The following is a 17,893-nucleotide window of genomic DNA, read 5'->3' on the forward strand; positions in this document are numbered from 1 at the left end:
TGATCCATCCTTGCCACCCACAGTCCAGAGTTTATGGATCACTCTCGGTGTTGTATATTCTATGGGTTTAGACAAATAACCCCTATTTAAAAAATCAAGAACTTTAAAGAGTTGTAGAGAACTGAAATGGGTATTACCATTTTAAAAAGATTAAAGGGAATATTTTGAACATCCTAAAAGACAATTTTTTCCCCATAGGGCAAGAGTTCTTTATTCACATGAAGAGTATTAATTTTCCATTACCTTCTGTCACCGTCGTCTTCTCAGTAGGGTCTCAGTATTTCTCCTAAAAGTTAATTTTAAATAGCTTTTGTGTTTTGAGAAAAATTGGATTTTTAAACTTCGGTTTCTTATATTTGAATATTCCAATAATCATTTGTTTTTTTATATTAAGAATTAAAGAAGGGCCGGCCTGTGGCCAAGTGGTTAAGATCACGTGCTTGGCTTCCCCAGTCCAGGGTTTGCCGGTTTGGATCCTGAGTGGGGACCTAGCACCGCCCATCAAGCCATGCTATGGCCGCGACCCACATAGAAGAGCTAGAACGACTTACAACCAGGATATACAACTATGCACTGGGGCTTTGGGGAGAAAAGACAAAAAAAAAAGAAAGAGATGAGAGAGAAGAAATGCTTCATAGAATAACAAAACATATTTCTCAGTCCTAAAACTCATTAGCTTGACCATTTCTTCACTTTTCTGAAAAACTTGTTTTATGTTAACCAGTGAAGCAAGAGGAAATCGAGCATTTTTAAATGTCTTAATTTTTCTTTACTGATGTCAAGATGTATCTACAATAAAAGTGACCCATCAGGCTTTTTTTTTTTTTGTAATCTTTTTTTTCTGTCTGCTGGGCTTTTGTGGAAGCATCAGGATATTATAATTTACTGAGCTCAGTTCCAGAACTAGACAACCCTGGATTAGAATCCCAGCTCTCGACATGTTGGCTCTGTGACAGTGGCAAGTTATTTTCTGAACTCTATTTCCTTAGCTGTAAAAAGAGGATACAAATTTTAATTGTTATAATATATGAAATCGTTTTGTAAACTATAATGCACTATAATATTCATCGATATCACTAGTCACGTGCTGTATTTTAAAATGCTGCCAGTGTAATTTATTTTCTGGTGAATACTGCTTATGTAAATACTATCAATTGCTTGTTTTAAAGAGTTTCCTGTACAAGAGGGTTCATTGTCTGATTATGAATAATTTAGTCGGTTCTTGTGAGTCAGAGGTAAAATTACAGAAGAGGGTCAAAGGGACTTTTGGAAAATTTCTACTTCATCTCCCTGGTTCTTAACTTGGATCTGTGGCGGTGCCCACAAATGGCCTGCCAGGAGTCTGTGAACTCTTGTGTCTATCTGTACCTTTCTGGGGAGAAGACCCACAGCTTTCAACAGATGTTCAAAAGTGGTACATGACCACCTTTCCCCCGAAGGTTCTAAGAACCATTAGCTTCAGTTGTCTAGGCAGGTTTCTTTACTAGATATTTTGCAGATTATTTTTAAAATTAGTTTTTTTTACAAAAGACTGTGAGTACCTGGTTTTCTTTCAGCCAGAACTAGAGGTTGATATTTATGGTATAAAATGTTCATACGAATAACAGTCCTGCTTCTCATATCTGGAGATGACACTGCTGATTGGTCCATTATCCTTAGGCAGATACTGTCCCCCCCCCCACCCCCCCACCTTGATGGGCAATAGGATGCATGGCAAAGAATGGCCCCTAATGCAATCCAGCATGCTAGAATATTATTTTGAAATGCTGAAATGTAGTTTGATTTGTTTATTCTAAAATTCGGATGTATTTTTTGTTTTCTCAACAAAACACCAAATGCTAAAGAAAATTAAGTATTTTATCTCCCAAACTAGATGATGATGTTTACATAGTATATTTGTTGTTGTGTAATATTTCTTCTTGTATAGCGCAGAGTGTAAAGTTATGTTAAATCTTAATTGATGATCATTTTGACTTTCAGTGTTGCTGGTTTGGAAGGAACATGGAATTTACAATCAATTTATGTAGATTCGATTATAATTTGTAATTTTAATTTATAACATTGAAAATTAATCTTATTTGCATTTTGGGAATTTCAGGATTAAGTTAGAGTTCTAGGTTTGAGTTCATTCTTGTAACAGAGTTTGGAAGCAAGCTGTATTTTCCTTGTTAGTGCTAGGTTGCTGGGCTATAAGGCTTTACAGTGTGAAGCCAGCTTCTGTTTCTGGGTCAGTTACCAGCAGCAGCCACAAGGTCTGAAAGGTGTGAGGTGGATCAGTGATGCTGTACCACCTTCTGAATGAATCTGTCCAGCAGAGTAATGTCTTTTTGTCTTATTCTTTGAGAATTTTTTTTCTTTTTCCCTTTGATTTTGGTATTTTCGTTTGAAGTCTGAATGCTTTTCAAAGTTCAAGGTTCTAAATCAATACTTGAGGATTTGTAGAATAAAGTAACGGAACTGTGTTTGGCTCCCTAGATTTTCTGTTTATAAAAATAGATCTCAAAGATCAATAAAGATGAATGCCAGCATTTGCATAGTACTTTACGTGTGAAAGATAAGTCACTGTGCTGCATCTTTAGTTATTTTAAGGCAGAGGATTCCTTTTTTAGTTTAATAATGAAAGTTTGAGTTAATTGGATATGGAAAACAGGAATCATTTCAGCAAAAATTTTTCCTGTGGGAACACTATCATTTTAAGAAGATTAGTGATTTAATGTGTATTCTCTTACTCTTGAGCTTTAAAAAAAGTCAAAAACATTTTCTGTATGGGGAGGATATTAATACCCGTATTTTAGTTGTCATAGAGTAATTTATACATACTGTACAAAGATATAGTTACACTCCCATATGAAGATATAGTTAATGCCATCTTTGGCCAAGTGTTAGGAGTTTTGGCTTTGTAGTCAGGCAAGCCTATGTTGGGTCCTGGCTGTTGCCACTTAATAGCGGTGTGACTTTGCTTAGGTTTCTCAACTTCGCTGAGCCTCATTATCCACATCTGTAAATATAAGAATGCTACCTTTTTAGGTTGTCCTGAGGATTTAAATGAATAAATGTGAAGTATCTAACTCAAATAATAATAGCAGTTACTTAACATAGCTTATATGCCAGACAATTTTATTAATTTATTTAATCCTTATAACAATCCTGTGAAGTTGGTACAGTTATTTTCCTCATTTTTACAGATGAAGAAACTGAGGCTAATGAAAGGTTATATAACTTATGCAAGCTCGTACAGCTAATAAGTACATAACACTCGACAAATGCTGACTGTTGTCATAAAAAAAAAAAAAGGAAGACATAGGGTAATATAGCCAGTCCTCATCTTCTGCTATAGTGAAAAATGCATCCAAATGTGGATCATTATAAAGCATATTTTATTTCTTTACTGGAAAAGCATTGATTGGAAGATTGTGTTCCTGACCAAGGACTCAGGATCACATAATTTATGAAAGTAGTAATGTCCATTAATTGCGTGCTTGCTGTGTACTAGTTACAGAGCTAAGTAATTTACATATATTACTTCTTTTAACCTCACAACAAGCTTACAGGAAATCTGAGGCTCAGAGTGATTTTAAGTGACTTGCCCAAGGCTACACAGCTAATAGGGAATCCTAAAATTGTCTGGCTCTAAAGTCTGCTGTTAACCACTGGTTTATGTGCCTAGTGTTAGATATGGCTAACAGATTTCTCTAAAAAGCGAGGCAGCAGCTTAAGTAATTTTACGTAGAAAAGTACTTTCCTGGTTTAGAACTAGAAGTACACAAGTGATTACCTGCAACTAGGATCTTGCGTAGGCCAAACTCAGCTTGCTGCCAGCTTTGTGAATAAAGTGTTATTGGAACACAACCACACTCGTTCTTTTATGTATTGTCTTTGGCTGCTTTTGTACTACAGTGGCATGGTTGAGTCGTCGTGACAGTCTGGATGGCCCACAAACATAAACTGTCTGCTCTGTGGCCCTTTACAGAAAAAGATTGCTGACCTCTGACTAGGCCAACCCTTTTATAAATGAAGAAACTGAGACTTGGAGATTTAGGTAGTGTGGGGACCTGGAATTGGCCACCCCAAGATATGTCTCTTTGGCATCAGGATTATTTGAGGCTGATTGCTTTTGATAAACTGGGACAGGGAAGAAGGCTCTGAGGAATGGAACTTGCCCTTCCTTAGGACACATTTACATTTGTAAGATAAATCTCTATCTGTAAAAGGTGCCTCCCTCTCTGTACCAGGAAGAAGAAAGAAGAAGACCTTCTCTCTAGAAACTCTTACTCAATACCAAAGGCAAGGACTTAAAACTGCATTTTATTGTGCTTGTCTGGTAACCTCCTGTAGCTGACTTCCCTCCTCCTCCCAACGTTGGCATTCCTTAAGGATTAAGCATCTTTCCTTAGGCTAGGAACTGATTGCTGCGCTCACCTGTGACCGCCCAGCTCCAGACAATCCACTTGCCTCCTGCTACGCCCACTGAGACAGCAGACCACTACCTGCTGTGTCCATTAAGCACTGTGCCGACAGGGCAATCTTGTGACTATTGTGGGAGGGACATGTCAATCGCATGTGAAACATCCTGTTTGGGGGTATATAACCACTATGTGCACCCCACTTCTTCGGTGCCCTTTCTTCCTTTGGGAAGAAAGGCCCCGGGCCATGGTTCCTCATAAAGCTTTGTTTAATTTTCTCTTGCTATTCTGTCTTATGTGAATTTAATTCGTTCTCCGGCCAGACGAACCCCCATTTGGGGAGAGGAAATGTCGTCCTCCCCTACAGTAACTTTCCAGTAATGCAGTGAGTTAAAATCCGATTTTCTTGATACCAGGCTCACTGTTATTCTGCCTCACCATGCTCTCTATTTTTAAGTCCTGTAAAATCAGTGTGTACCATATAATCATTATATGAGGGACTTTAAAGTATTATAAAATGTTTACAGCATATAAGAATATTTAACCTAGTTAAAACAGCCATGCTAGCTATCATGACAGTAAATGTTTAGTCATTTCTCTTTCCTTCTTAGAATTTGAAGCACTTTGGGAATATGCTTTATATAACCCATGTCTTAAAGTTCTGTGGCCCACTTTCAACTTATGTTTCCTTATTTTCCTCTACAAATTTCTCTGTAATAAATAGAGGCTTTTGGAATCATTTCATTAATTGACTGCAAAACAGCAGTTGCAGTTGGCACCGATCTTGCAGTTGGAAACCTGCCACATGCACCTTTTTACAAAATAGAGACCATACTGTTTGCGTCTGATTTTTTCTACTTACTGGTAGATTATCCATGGAAGTTTTTAAGCATTGAGGTGATAATAATAGCTGTGAGATGATGGGGCCTGTGACTAAAGTGGTGTGTGTGGCAGGAGAAGCAAGGCCAACAGCATGAGAGAAATTTAGGAAGTAACATGTGAAATTTGGTTATAGTTGAATAGAGTGGAACGGGAACTTGGAGTACCTGCGAGCTACCACATTCAGTGGGGAGCCTTCTTGATCCCCCAGGCTAGTTTAGGTTCTCCCGTAATATCTAGCATCTCTCTCCTGTTGCCTTTACCACATTCTTATTATCTGTTTATGTCTCATCTAGATGATTCAGGCTCCTTGATGGTAGGAATTATGTCATGTCTTATTCATCTTTTTGGGGGGACTTATTCTAGATAAGTGGAAAAAATTAGATTACCCTTGTGCACACATTCTTTTTAAAAGGAAAATGCAAGAGAGAGATTGGTTAAGGTGTTCCTAAATTTCTTCACGTTGAGGGTGAAGCAGCTTTTATCTTCGTCATTCGTTTTTCCGTGCAGTGTGATTTCCCGGTTCATCTGTAGGATCGCTGATGCAGCGTTTCTTAAGTGTGCTGTATCATCTTCTGCGGGATTTTTTCTTAAGCCACCAACACCACGTTCAAATATTGATGCAGGTGTTTACTTGCTTGGTGTGTGATACACATTCCTTTTGCTTGTATCTTAGTAGCAAAACATAACATGGCCTCTTCTGTTGTGGATGTCTGCCTTTCTTGAGTCCCCAAGTGGTGCTTCTCAGACTGTGTGTGCTCACAGACTAATCTGTGAACCAGTATTTTCGTAAAAGACAATAAAAATGATTTACTAGGAAAATGAAATGAAAAAAAAGGACACACAAAATACAACCCTCTATTTTTTGTTAGATTCAACAAACATAAAATTACTCTGTCAAATATAACTTTGCTATAAGAGTTTCTAAACACTCCATTTTTGTACTTACCTCATTGCAGAGCTGTGAAAAAATTTTGTGGACCAGACCCAGTTTGAATAGCACTTCTATAAAGCACTTGGTTGTTGCTTTTCATATTTGACTTTCAGTTTCCAGAATCTGCAATATAACATGTGATGACTGACTGACCGGTTGATTAAATTAAGATAAGGCAACTGGTGTTTCACCTTAACACTGATGATATTTCTAATTTTTATTGAAATTTCTTGAAATGTGGTTATAAAACCATATGCTTAGTATATATCCTTAGTATATGCATGAATGTTGGCTTATGTACTTACCTTATAAACATAAAAGGAAGTTCCCAAACTCCTTGAAGACTAATTCTTGTTTAGCCATGGTTCACCAGAACCAGTTTTAAACCTGCTTACTCAATAAATGACAGTTCTTTAGAATTGGTTTTAAGGCATTCTAATTAATCAGCAACTTGCCTTGAATAGGCAATAGGATTTTGCAAGCCCACTAGTCAATGGCAGCCCTTCCACTAACCGTGCTCCCAAGACACTGAAAGTCCACCAAACCTTGAACTCCAGACTTCCTCCCGAATCCGATAAAAGATCAGTGTGCTCTGCTCAGAGGGACTGTGACTGACCCGCTCCCTGAAGTAAGAAAGAATTATTATTCAGTTTTTTGTTTTGTTTCACATATGAAGTAGGAAATATCTCAGTTTTCACACTTGGAAACAAATTACTGGTAAATTTATTTTTTGGTAGGCTTTATATTCAAATAATTATCCTTTGTTATCTTAAGTACAACCCTGTGACTTCTGTGACATTGTCAAATAAACATAATTAGTAACAGAGGCCCCTCCTAAGAGATTTCATGCATATCGTTCACATATGTAGGTGAAATTCAAGTCCTTATTTTTTAATACTTTGTACTAGCCTTTCAGATGATGATGAGCGTAATAGATTAAGTGCTCCGGTTCAGACAAGGAAATGATTATGGTCGTGAAGCGATAAAATGCCTTCTTAATAAAACAGACCCCCAAGTGGACACATCTTAGAGAGTATTCCCCGTGCAGTGAAAATGTTGTTTATAGACCCTGGAAATGACATTAATATTTAACAAGCAGACTTTGTTAACAATTGTATCTAATACTTGCTAATGCTAAGAAAAACCTTTTTGTTTAAGTCACAGTAGTAAATCATTGGAAGTCGTGTGTACCTTGACTGAGTAGGAACTATTGAAGCTGTAATCCAGTTTGTCAAAGCATCAGATTCTTCTTTAACTATTGTCCCAATATATTTTCTTTTGGACTATTTGAAATTTTAAAATTTAAAATCTCTATTATTTGTTTTTGTAAATAATAAGGAAATGATGAGTACAGCTTCATTTTTTTCTGACTTAAAAGTAAAAAAAGAGACTTCAAGAAACATACACCTTTGAAATAAAATTATTCAAAAATTGAAATTATGTTAAAATATTTACATGTGATTGTGATTAAAATAACATATCCAGAATGCAGTGTTATTTTAATTAAAATAATTTAAGTATATGTTGCTTTGTATAATAGTAGAAAAATAATCTCTAGTGTTCATAAAATATCTGTTCATTTGTTCTCAAAACATTTTTAGTTCGTCTATTTACTCTGTGTTGTGCTCAACCTGGGAGTGATAGGAGTGAGGAGCAGGTGCCTAAATATTGGGGGCTTGTGTGGTAAATATGCAGTTATTCCAGGTGTTGTAAATTTGACTAAATTTTAAGTTGAGGATGGTGTAATCCACCTTATGATAAGTGCAGTGGAAAAGATGTGATCAAATTGTATGGAAGCACAGAGGATGTGCACTCAGTCCAGGCTGTGAATAAGGGAGATTTTCAGGGACGACCCTTTGGAGCAAATGAACCTGAGCTGAGTCTTAAAAGATGAGTAAGGGGCTGGCCCCGTGGCCGAGTGGTTATGTTCACGCGCTCCGCTGCAGGCGGCCCAGTGCTTCGTTGGTTCGAATCCTGGGCGCGGACGTGGCGCCGCTCATCAAGCCACGCTGAGGCAGCGTCCCACATGCCACAACTAGAAGGACCCACAACGAAGAATATACAACTATGTACCAGGGGGCTTTGGGGAGAAAAAGGAAAAATAAAATCTTTAAAAAAAAAATGTAGTATTTTGTATCATCGAAAATCTTCATCTAACTAAATCGTAAAGAGTATAAACTAAAGTGATTGTAAAGAAGAATGAGTCTGATAGCACTGTTGCTGCCTGTAGTGGGGACTGCAGCAGTAACTGTAGAGCAGTGGTGTTTTTAGAGGTGCTTTCAGTCACAGTGCCATTGGGAGTTCCTCTCTCGACTTACTACTCTTCTCATTAATCTGTAGCATTAAAGCCACTCTGCTGGCAAAGGCCTTAGTTATGAGAATAATCCAGTATAACATGAGTTCATACAGTATTCTGTATACTAGTATTGCATATTGATAGTGTATGCTGAAATGTGATATAGATTATAAGCACAAAGAAGTTTGAAAAAAGAATAAAGTAAACTGACAACATAGTAGTAAAAGTATATGCTGTTGCTCTAAGTCCTGTTTTCTGTAATTCTTTGTAAGTTGTGTTTACATGTAAAAATACGTTAGTTTTGTTATATCTTCTCTGCCCTGAACCAGAAAAACCTATTTGCTTCTGTGTGATATACTTTTTTCTTCAGAACTTCCCATTTTGTTGATTGACATGATTTTACTGGCTCTTAGAGGAGCAAAAGAATGGTCTCAATTTCCTGTTTGCTTCAGTGTCATAACATACCAGAGTGTGATAGAAACAGACTTCCATAGACCATTTTTCTTTTTTTTTCTAGTGTTTTTAATCTCTTAATATATTTGGGGAAGGAGTATCATATTTTTTTCTCCCTAAGAGTCAGAAGCTTAGATACGTTTTTTAAAAATTCTGGGTTAGAGTTTAGGCTGAGTTATGCTTTCACTTGGTATTAGTATATAGTCTGTATAAGTCCCAAAGGGTGCCAACTTCCTTAGAGTGAAATGTCTTAGGGTAAATATTCTTTTCCTGCTTCTGTTTTCTGTTCTATTATATATAGTAGATTTGGGGTGGCGGGGAGATTAGCCCTGAGCTAACATCAGCTGTCAATCATCCTCTTTTTTTTTTTTTTTTGCTGAGGAAGACTGGCCCTGAGCAACATCTGTGCCCATCTTCCATATGTGGGATGCCTGCTGCAGCATGGCTTGACAGGTGGTACATAGGTCCATACCCAGGATCTGAACTGGCAAACCCCGGGCCACCAAAGCAGAATGTGTGAACTTAACTGCTGTGTCGCCGGGCCGGCCCCTAGATTTTTTTTAAAAAGTTGAGGACACTGCATTCTTTAAATAGACTGTTTTAAGAGAATTTGGTATAGAAAGTTTTTGAGCTGTTGTGTCTTGCCCAAATCTGGTGACAAGTATAAAAATGAATATTTATTAATATCCTTTTCATAGAGCAATCCTCTGACAAAAGAAATAGTTTGTCACAACAATAATAAATAGTCTTTTACCAGACAGAAGCTAGAGTAGATTGATATAAGGGAAAAAGGTATGTGATAGTTTTTTATTTTATGTATTTAAACCTAGTAAAGTTTAAAAATAAGGTGTTTTAAAACTTATTAAAAGATATTTATTTAAACTTATTTAAAGATATTTAAAAATAAGTTATCACTAGATGCCTGCCGTTATAACCGTTATAATACTCAGCCAGCCCGGTGGCATAGTGGTTAAGTTCGTGCACTCTGCTTTGGCAGCCTGGGGTTCACGGGTTCAGATCCCAGGCATAGACCTACACACCGCTCATCAAACCATGCTGTGGTGGCACACCACATACAAAATAGAGGAAGATTGGCACAAGTGTTAGCTCAGGGCCAATCTTCCTCACAAACAAAAAATATGTGACCTTTCTTCCAACTTGTGGTCTTAAACTTCTGTTTTAGAAAATCCAAAAGTAAAATACAGAAGAAATCAATACAATAGAGGTTATATTAAGAGTAACATACAAAGCTATAATTAAGATGAATTAAAGAGAGCCAAAACATTAAAATTGTAAAACTTGCTTGTTACTTGTTCGAACCAGTCCTACACTAGGAATTAGATAATATATATTTATTATCAAGTAGATTATGTTGCTCTAACATGTTCTTTTCATCGGTGCACTGTTAAACTAATCAAAAATTCTACACATGTATGTTCCCTTACAATAACGGCACACACTACCAGTACCTGCAAAGCTGTCACTCTCAAATGACTTTAGTGAATAAAAGGAAATAAAAAGCAGAGAAGTAACATATTAAGGAGAAATAATGGGAATTAGAAAATTCATGAAGTTCAGATCTTTTTTTTTTTTTTTTGAAAGATTGGCACCTGAGCTAACATCTGTTGCCAATCTGCTTTTGTTTTTTTCTTCTTCTCCGCAGAGCCACCCAGTACATAGTTGTGTATTCTAGGTGTAAGTCCTTCCGGTTATGCTATGTGGGACGCCACCTCAGCACAGCCTGATGAGCAGTACCATGTCTGCCCCAGGATCCGAACTGGTAAAACCCTGGGCTGCCGAAGCGGAGCATGTGAACTCAACCACTCAGCCACGCGGCCGTTCCCGTGGCTCAGTTCTTTTAATCAGCCAGCCAGCTTGCTAGCAACATGGGATGATTTCTGTTGAGGAAGGCCCTGTAGAGTGGGAATGTGGTCACCAGTGACCTCTGTCTTATCCAGGCTGCAGTAGGAACTTGCTTGTTCTTCATTTTTGCTTTAGCCGTGTTGTGATCCCCAGAGTTGAATTATATTTGCCCTTTCTGCAGTCGTTTCCCTAAGAAATCTGAACCTCCAGGCTTTTGTCCCAGATGAGAATACCTTGCTTTTGATTTTGCTTCTTCAGCTTTCTCTGGACTAGTAACTTTATCTTCCATTTCCTTTTGCTCCTCTGCAGAGGCTCCCTGAGGGCCTTCCGTGGACATACTGCTCCTTCTGCAGACGAGCTGCCAGGAAAAGATTTATTGACCTTTTATTAATATATAATATCCTTCTTTGTCTCGTGACATTTTTTAATTTACAGTCTAATTTTGTCAGATATTCATATAGCCATTTCTACTCTCTATTGGTTACTATTTGCATGCTATATTTTTTTCCATTCTTTCCATTTCAACCTGTTTGTCTTTTGGATCTCAGTTGAGTCTCTTGTAGACAGCATATAGTTGGATCATGTATTTTTATTCATTCTGCCATCTCTCTCTTTTTTTTTTAAGATTTTATTTTTCCTTTTTCTCCCAAAGCCCCCCAGTACATAGTTGTGTATTTTTAGTTGTGGGTCCTTCTAACTGTGGCATGTGGGACGCCACCTCAGCGTGGCTTAATGAGTGGTGCCATGTCCGTGCCCAGGATTCGAACTGGCAAAACCCTGGGCCACCGAAGCAAAGTGCAAACTTAACCACTTGGACACGGGGCCGGCCCCCATCTCTGACTTTTGATTGGAGAGTTTAATCCATTTACATTTAAAGTAATTACTGATAAGGAAGGACTTACTTATGTCATTGTGCTATTTGTTTTCTGTATGCCTTTTAGCTTTATTGACCCTTATTTCCTGCAGTGTTGTCATCTTTTGTGATTAGTTGGTTTTTTTGTAGTGAAATGCTTAAATTCCTTTCTTATTTCCCTTTGTGTATATTTTCTTTGTGGCTATCATGGGGATTACATTTAATGTCCTACAGTTATAACATTCTAATCTTAACATCAATAACAGACAAAAACTCTGGTCCTTTATGGCGCCATCTCACTCCTTTCAGTGGTTCGTGTCACAGAATTACATCTTTATATATTATGTGCCCAAAAACATAAACTAAAAATTCCTTTAAATTATTATTTTAAATTTTTTATTTTAAATTTTTATTTTTTACTTATTATTTTAAATTATTCCTTTAAATTATGTAGAAAACAAGATTTGGTGTTACAAACCAAAGTTACAGAAATACTATCTTTTACATTAATAACTATTCTTTAAATGTATTAGTCTTTTAAATCATGTAGAAAACAAAGTGCAGTTACAAACCATTGTTACAATCATACCAGCTTTTGTACAATAATGCTAGCTTTTGATCCTGCGTATTTACTATTACTGAGATCTTTATTTCTCCATGTGGCTTTGAGTAACTGTCTAGTGTTCTTTCATTTCACTTAGTAGGACTTCATTGAGTATTTCCTGCAGGCCAGGTCTAGTGGTCACGAACTCCCTCAGCTTTTGTTTATGATTCTCTCTTTATCTTTGGCTTTTGAAAGTTTGATTATAATGTGTCTCAATGTGGGTCTCTTTGAGTTTATCTTTCTTGGTGCTTCTTGCATGTTTATGTTCATGTCTTTTCATCATATTTGGGAAGTTTTCAGCCATTATTTCTTCAAAGGCTCTCTCTGCCTTATCCTTTTAGGATACCCCACAATGCATGTGTTGGTCTATTCAGTGGTGTCTCACAGGTTCCTTAGGCTCTGTTTGTGATTCTTTTGTCTTTTCTTTCTGTTCCTCAGCCTCAATAATTTCCATTGTCCTGTCTTCAAGTTTACCAACTCTTTCTTCTGCCTGCTTAAATCTGCCTTTGAATGCCTCTAGTGAATCTTTTTTTTTTGAGGAAGATTAGCCCTGAGCTAACTACTGCCAATCCTCGTCTTTTTGCTGAGGAAGCCTGGCCCTGAGCTAACATCGTGCCCATCTTCCTCTACTTTCTATGTGGGATGCCTACCACAGCATGGCATGCCCAGTGGTGCCATGTCTACACCCAGGATCCGAACCAGCGAACCCTGGGCCCCCGAGAAACAGAGCCTGTGCGCTTAACCACTGTGCCACCGGGCAACCCGTCTAGTGAATCTTCCATTTCAGTTATTGTCCTTTTCAGTTCAAGGATCTGTTTTTGGTTCCTTTTTAGGTTTGCTGTTTCTTTATTGATAGTTCCATTTTGTTCACACAGATGACTTTCTCCACATCTTCCTTTAGTTCTTTGAGCACCTTTAAGACAGATGTTTTAAAGTCTTTATCTAGTATAAATTGCATTAGTTCTTTTCAGGGACAGTTTCTCTTATTTTTTCCCTTGAATGGGCCATACTTTTCTGTTTCTTTGTATGCCTTGTGATCTCTTTGTTGAACATTGGACATTTGAATCTAGTAATATGGTAACTCTGGAAATCAGATTCTCCCTCTTCTTAAGGTATCCTGTTGTTTGTTATTGTTTTTGTTTTAATTTGATTGTTGTAGGCTGTTTCTATGCTGAAGATCAGCCTGAGGTGTAAACTTAAGGTCTTCTTGGGTCTTTCCTGAGCCTTTCCCCGGGCTTGCACAGTCACTTTAATTTTCCTTGTATGTGCAGTTGTTTTTTAATGTCTTGGTCTTTAATGACTCGCTCTCCAAAGGGGAAAAAGCAAAACATGAAGGAGGTAAAGGGCACCAGCCTTTTAAATCCTCTGGAAGTCACTTCAGCTGAGAGTGAAGTGAGGGAGGGACTTGCAACAGTGGGGAGACATGCAACAACAGTGGCGTCCCACTTCTTTGCACCTGTGTGATCAGAAACGGTAGTCGGCAGTCAGAGCAGAGATCTCTGATATTTGGAGGACAGGGTCCTTTTGCTCACGGTGGCTCCTGCAAACTGTGTGCAAGCTGCGCCAGGAGCATGTGCCCAGCTGCTTGTCACATAGCTGGCGGTGTGGGATGGGCAGCTGCTACTGTCCTAACAGCTGAAATTGACCAAAATTAACCTTAATTTACCATCCAAGTCTTCTCCCGGAAGTTTCAAGCCTGCAGCAGATTCCAGAGTTCCAAAATGGTTACATCAGACAGATTCTGCTGGTGCAAGTGTTGTCCAGGCAGGGAGACAGATTCCTGGTGCTTCCTGCTCTGCCATCTTCCCAGAGTTTTCAGATTACATTTTAAAGGAGTTCCTTCACCAATATAAAATAATTGGCTGAGGTAACTTATGTGACATTTAGCATAAAAACTGCAAAGTTCCTTGTTCTTTGTGCAAGAATGATTTATATGGTCATTTTACATATATAATATTGGTAAACTATAATTACTCATGATAGCTTTTTTTTCTTTTGGTTTGTTTCTGTGTGTGTTTTGTTGTTGATTTTTTAATTTCAGCAAACTGGACAAAGGCACTTGCGTGGGTTTTGAAAAATGTCTGAAGTTTAGTGGGCTCCATCCACCTTCTGCCTTCTCCCCACCCTTTACAAAAGAATAAATGGGATGTTCGAGAAGAGAGCTGTATTAAAAGAAGAGCGTTGCAAATGGCTTCAGAATCTATGAATGCAAAACAAGCCAGGAATCACTTCACAAAGGGGAAAAAGCAACAGCAGCAACAAGTGAAGAACAAATCTTCAGTTAGTGATGGTGCTGGAGAAGACTCCTTTATCTTTGAAGCAAATGAAGCTTGGAAAGACTTTCACAGTTCGCTTCTGCGGTTTTATGAAAATGGAGAACTCTGTGATGTCACACTAAAGGTGAGACTGTCTTTTTTTACTTTTATCAACCTCGTCAGTGTGTTGTGAAAATGAGGGTTTCTGTAACCACATAAGGCAATTTTTGGTGCTGTAGTTATTTGTTATAGTCAGAATGATTTTCGTCTCAGTCCTCTTTTATTGAAAGGGAAGGGGCACAAGGGAGGATAAATAAAGGGAGATTAGTATAAGATTAAACTGTTCTGCTAATTAAATATTGATACTCATTGTTTCTTAGTTAATTTAACTTCTGAGAATTTGGAACCCTAAAACAAGTAGTTATTATTAGCGAAATTAATAAATTGCTGTTGACAGATAAGCTTTTAACTTGTGGATTTAAAAGCCGTGATGGATTCTCTTACTCTTGCGTTGGTGAGAAGTCAGGAATTCCTGGTTGCTTCCCTGGCTGCACTGGTGTTTCACTGTCTGCTCCTGTTCTGGTAATTTAATCTCCACTTCAAGAGTGCCACCTGTTAAGTGAAATTGTTGATCTATACCTGATAGTGAAGTAGAGTCTGTTTAGACTTGGGTGAAAAGTCTTTCGTAAGTCTGTGGTCTGTAAGACCATGCTGTTCTGCTACAAAAGACAATTTTAATAAAATTGGAAAAGTGATAAAGTAGTATGGAAGAGCCTGTGTTCTAGTTGTTTTTCATTACTTGTTTAGAGTACTTTCTTCTTATTCTTATCTCTCAGTGTAATGTTAAAATTTTTGGTGATTCATATGCATCCATGCAGCATTTTCCACATGAGATTTGCCACTTCTGGATCTCTTAGATTTTGCTTTATGCTCCTAATCAGACAGGTTCTTAGAGCTCACAGTCATGGAGAATGAGGGCATACGTGGAGATTCAGATCAGGGACACTCAATAAAAGTCCAGAAACTGAAAGCATAAACTTTGAGTTTCAGGCCTGGAATGTCCAGGAGTATAGTGTTGCACTGTAAACAAATGACCTGTATTCTCTTTGCTTATACTCTTGGTGTCCTTACATATTTCTAGGTCTAAATATTAAGAAGAAAACCATTAGATAATTCTACCAGCTCTGTGTGAAATTTAGCCGTGTATATATTTTAATGAAGGAACACTTAAACTCTTTGATCTGTATGGTATGCTATATTTACTCTCATGCCATTATTCTAATTTTCAGCCCTAGTGTGAAATTCAGTGACCCACACTGGCTGTGGCAAAGCTAAAAAATGCAAAATAGATTGTTTGAACTTAATCAATTACCAATTCAGCCTATCAGTGTCTGCATGGAAAAGGAATAGAATATTATTGATTTTTATAAATTTTATAATTTGATTTTAGAATAATTTTTACAAGCTGCTGCATGTAAACTTTCTTAAGTGAAAAATAAGGATACAGCCGTCTCAGGGCAAGTGATAACTAAACTTGTAAGTTTCCTTTGTTTATTGAGTAGCTTCAGCAATAGGTTGAAATGAAAGCTTTAGAGGAATCTGGTGGAAGACTAAAAATACTGTGTTTGAAACAGGGATACAGGTCATTTAGGAATGAGAAATCACACTAGTTTGAAGGGACTTGCAGTTTTATTTCCTCAACTATAAAAGTACAAGGGTAAATTATGTTTTTGTGAGCAATAAGTGAATTGATGCATGTAAAGTCCTTATGACAGTCTTGGTACATAATAAATAATCAATAAATATCACTTATTAGGATCATTATGTATACTATTCTTGTCGTTCCAATGGTATCAGATAATTCTGCTATGGTATATTGTGTTCCTATTCGTTAGGAAGAATTACATCTTAATCTTTCAGCATGTCTGCTATTGGATTTGTTTCTTAATTTTAATTCAGCGTTTCTTCAACTTTCAGAATTTAGCTGTCACAGCACAACTAAACCAAATAGGATTATGGATAATTTATAACATTCTAATCAATATAAACTTCACTTTTTATATTCATATAACCTTGAGGATGATTCTTTGATATAAATTCATCTTTTCTTGGTGTGTTTCCTTTGATCATTATTGCTTTTAGCACAAAGATTTTAGAAAGGTAATTATCAAAATTTGTTTTATTTTTCATATATAAGACCACGACCCCATTTTTAAATTCCAAAGTGAGCACCTATATTAGAAACAGCAAATTAATTCATTTAGCAAATATTTACTAAGGTTTACCTCTAGTACATGGAGAGTATAAATAAATTTGCATAATATACTGTACTTGCCTTGAGGGAATTTAAAGTTTAGCCAGAGATAAGCACATACACAGCTAACTATAATATAATTTAATGATTGCCTTTTTTGTGAGTGTTTATGGAAGCAAAGGAGAGGATCTGTTAATTATGTCTGAGAGGTTATTGGAAAGGCAATTGGTTTCACATGGCAGATTATGTACAGCCATGTGCTGCACAACAGCATTTCAGTCAACGACAGACCACATATATGGTGGTGGTCCCATATATCCTAGGTGTGTAGTAGGCTGTACCATCTAAGTTTGTGTAAGTACACTATGATAGTCACACAACAAAATTGCCTAACGACACATTTTTCAGAACGTATCCCTGTTGTTAAGTGCCGCATGACTGTATTATGTTGAGATCATTTCAGGGAGTGGTAAAACTTGTCTGTGTACTATAATGTTTATTCATTAGTGAAAATATTTTTAGACAGTATATCCAGTAGCAGCTCTAAAATTATATGTGCGAGAAGCTGCTTAAGGGCAACAATTTGGTTGGGGAAAGGGGAGGGGGAAATTGTCTTGAAGGGGTGTTGCATACCACTAATAATGCTTAGATTGTACGTTATAGAGCAGCAAGAGTAGCATTTACAAAGATGCTGTTATTCATGCTTTATGCAGTTTCAGCAGATGTCACTGTCTTTATTAAAGATCATAGTTAATTTTACTTGAAGAAGTTAATAGAGGTTATTAGAGGTGGACACCCCTTACATCACCTGTCAATGCTGCCACTGAATAAGTTTATTCATATTATTTAGCTCTTTTTTTTTTTTGGAAGTGCATGTTCCTGTGATTTTTTTTTAAAAGCAAATATTTATAGGAATCTAATAAATATTTTCGAGACTCTAAGTCTTATAATTTTTTGCTGTCAAAACTTCCAGCTGACCAGGTAAAAGTAAGTGCTCTGAAAGATTGCAGGGGAACGAAATATGTGAACTACATTATAATATTATACTTCCCAGAGGTAGAAATGATAAAATTATTACCCTTATAAAATGTAACAGTTA

At 37.1% G+C, this 17,893-nt stretch overlaps 1 protein-coding gene and 1 pseudogene across 2 annotated transcripts in view; one reads left to right on the plus strand and one right to left on the minus strand.

Annotated features, from left to right (window-relative positions):
* KLHL8 (kelch like family member 8) overlaps nt 1–17,893 on the plus strand; it is a 48,078-nt gene that overhangs the window by 2,454 nt on the left and 27,731 nt on the right. For both annotated transcript variants that reach the window (XM_070614364.1, XM_070614365.1), the window contains exon 2: nt 14,327–14,685. In XM_070614364.1, coding sequence (XP_070470465.1) covers nt 14,473–14,685 — 213 coding nt within the window. In that variant the 5' untranslated portion in view covers nt 14,327–14,472. The remainder of the gene's footprint in view (nt 1–14,326; nt 14,686–17,893) is intronic.
* On the minus strand, nt 10,737–11,286 carry LOC103561613 (cAMP-regulated phosphoprotein 19 pseudogene; annotated as a pseudogene).

This window comes from Equus przewalskii, chromosome 3 (assembly GCF_037783145.1).
Source record: "Equus przewalskii isolate Varuska chromosome 3, EquPr2, whole genome shotgun sequence".
Classification (NCBI taxonomy): Eukaryota; Metazoa; Chordata; class Mammalia; order Perissodactyla; family Equidae; genus Equus; species Equus przewalskii.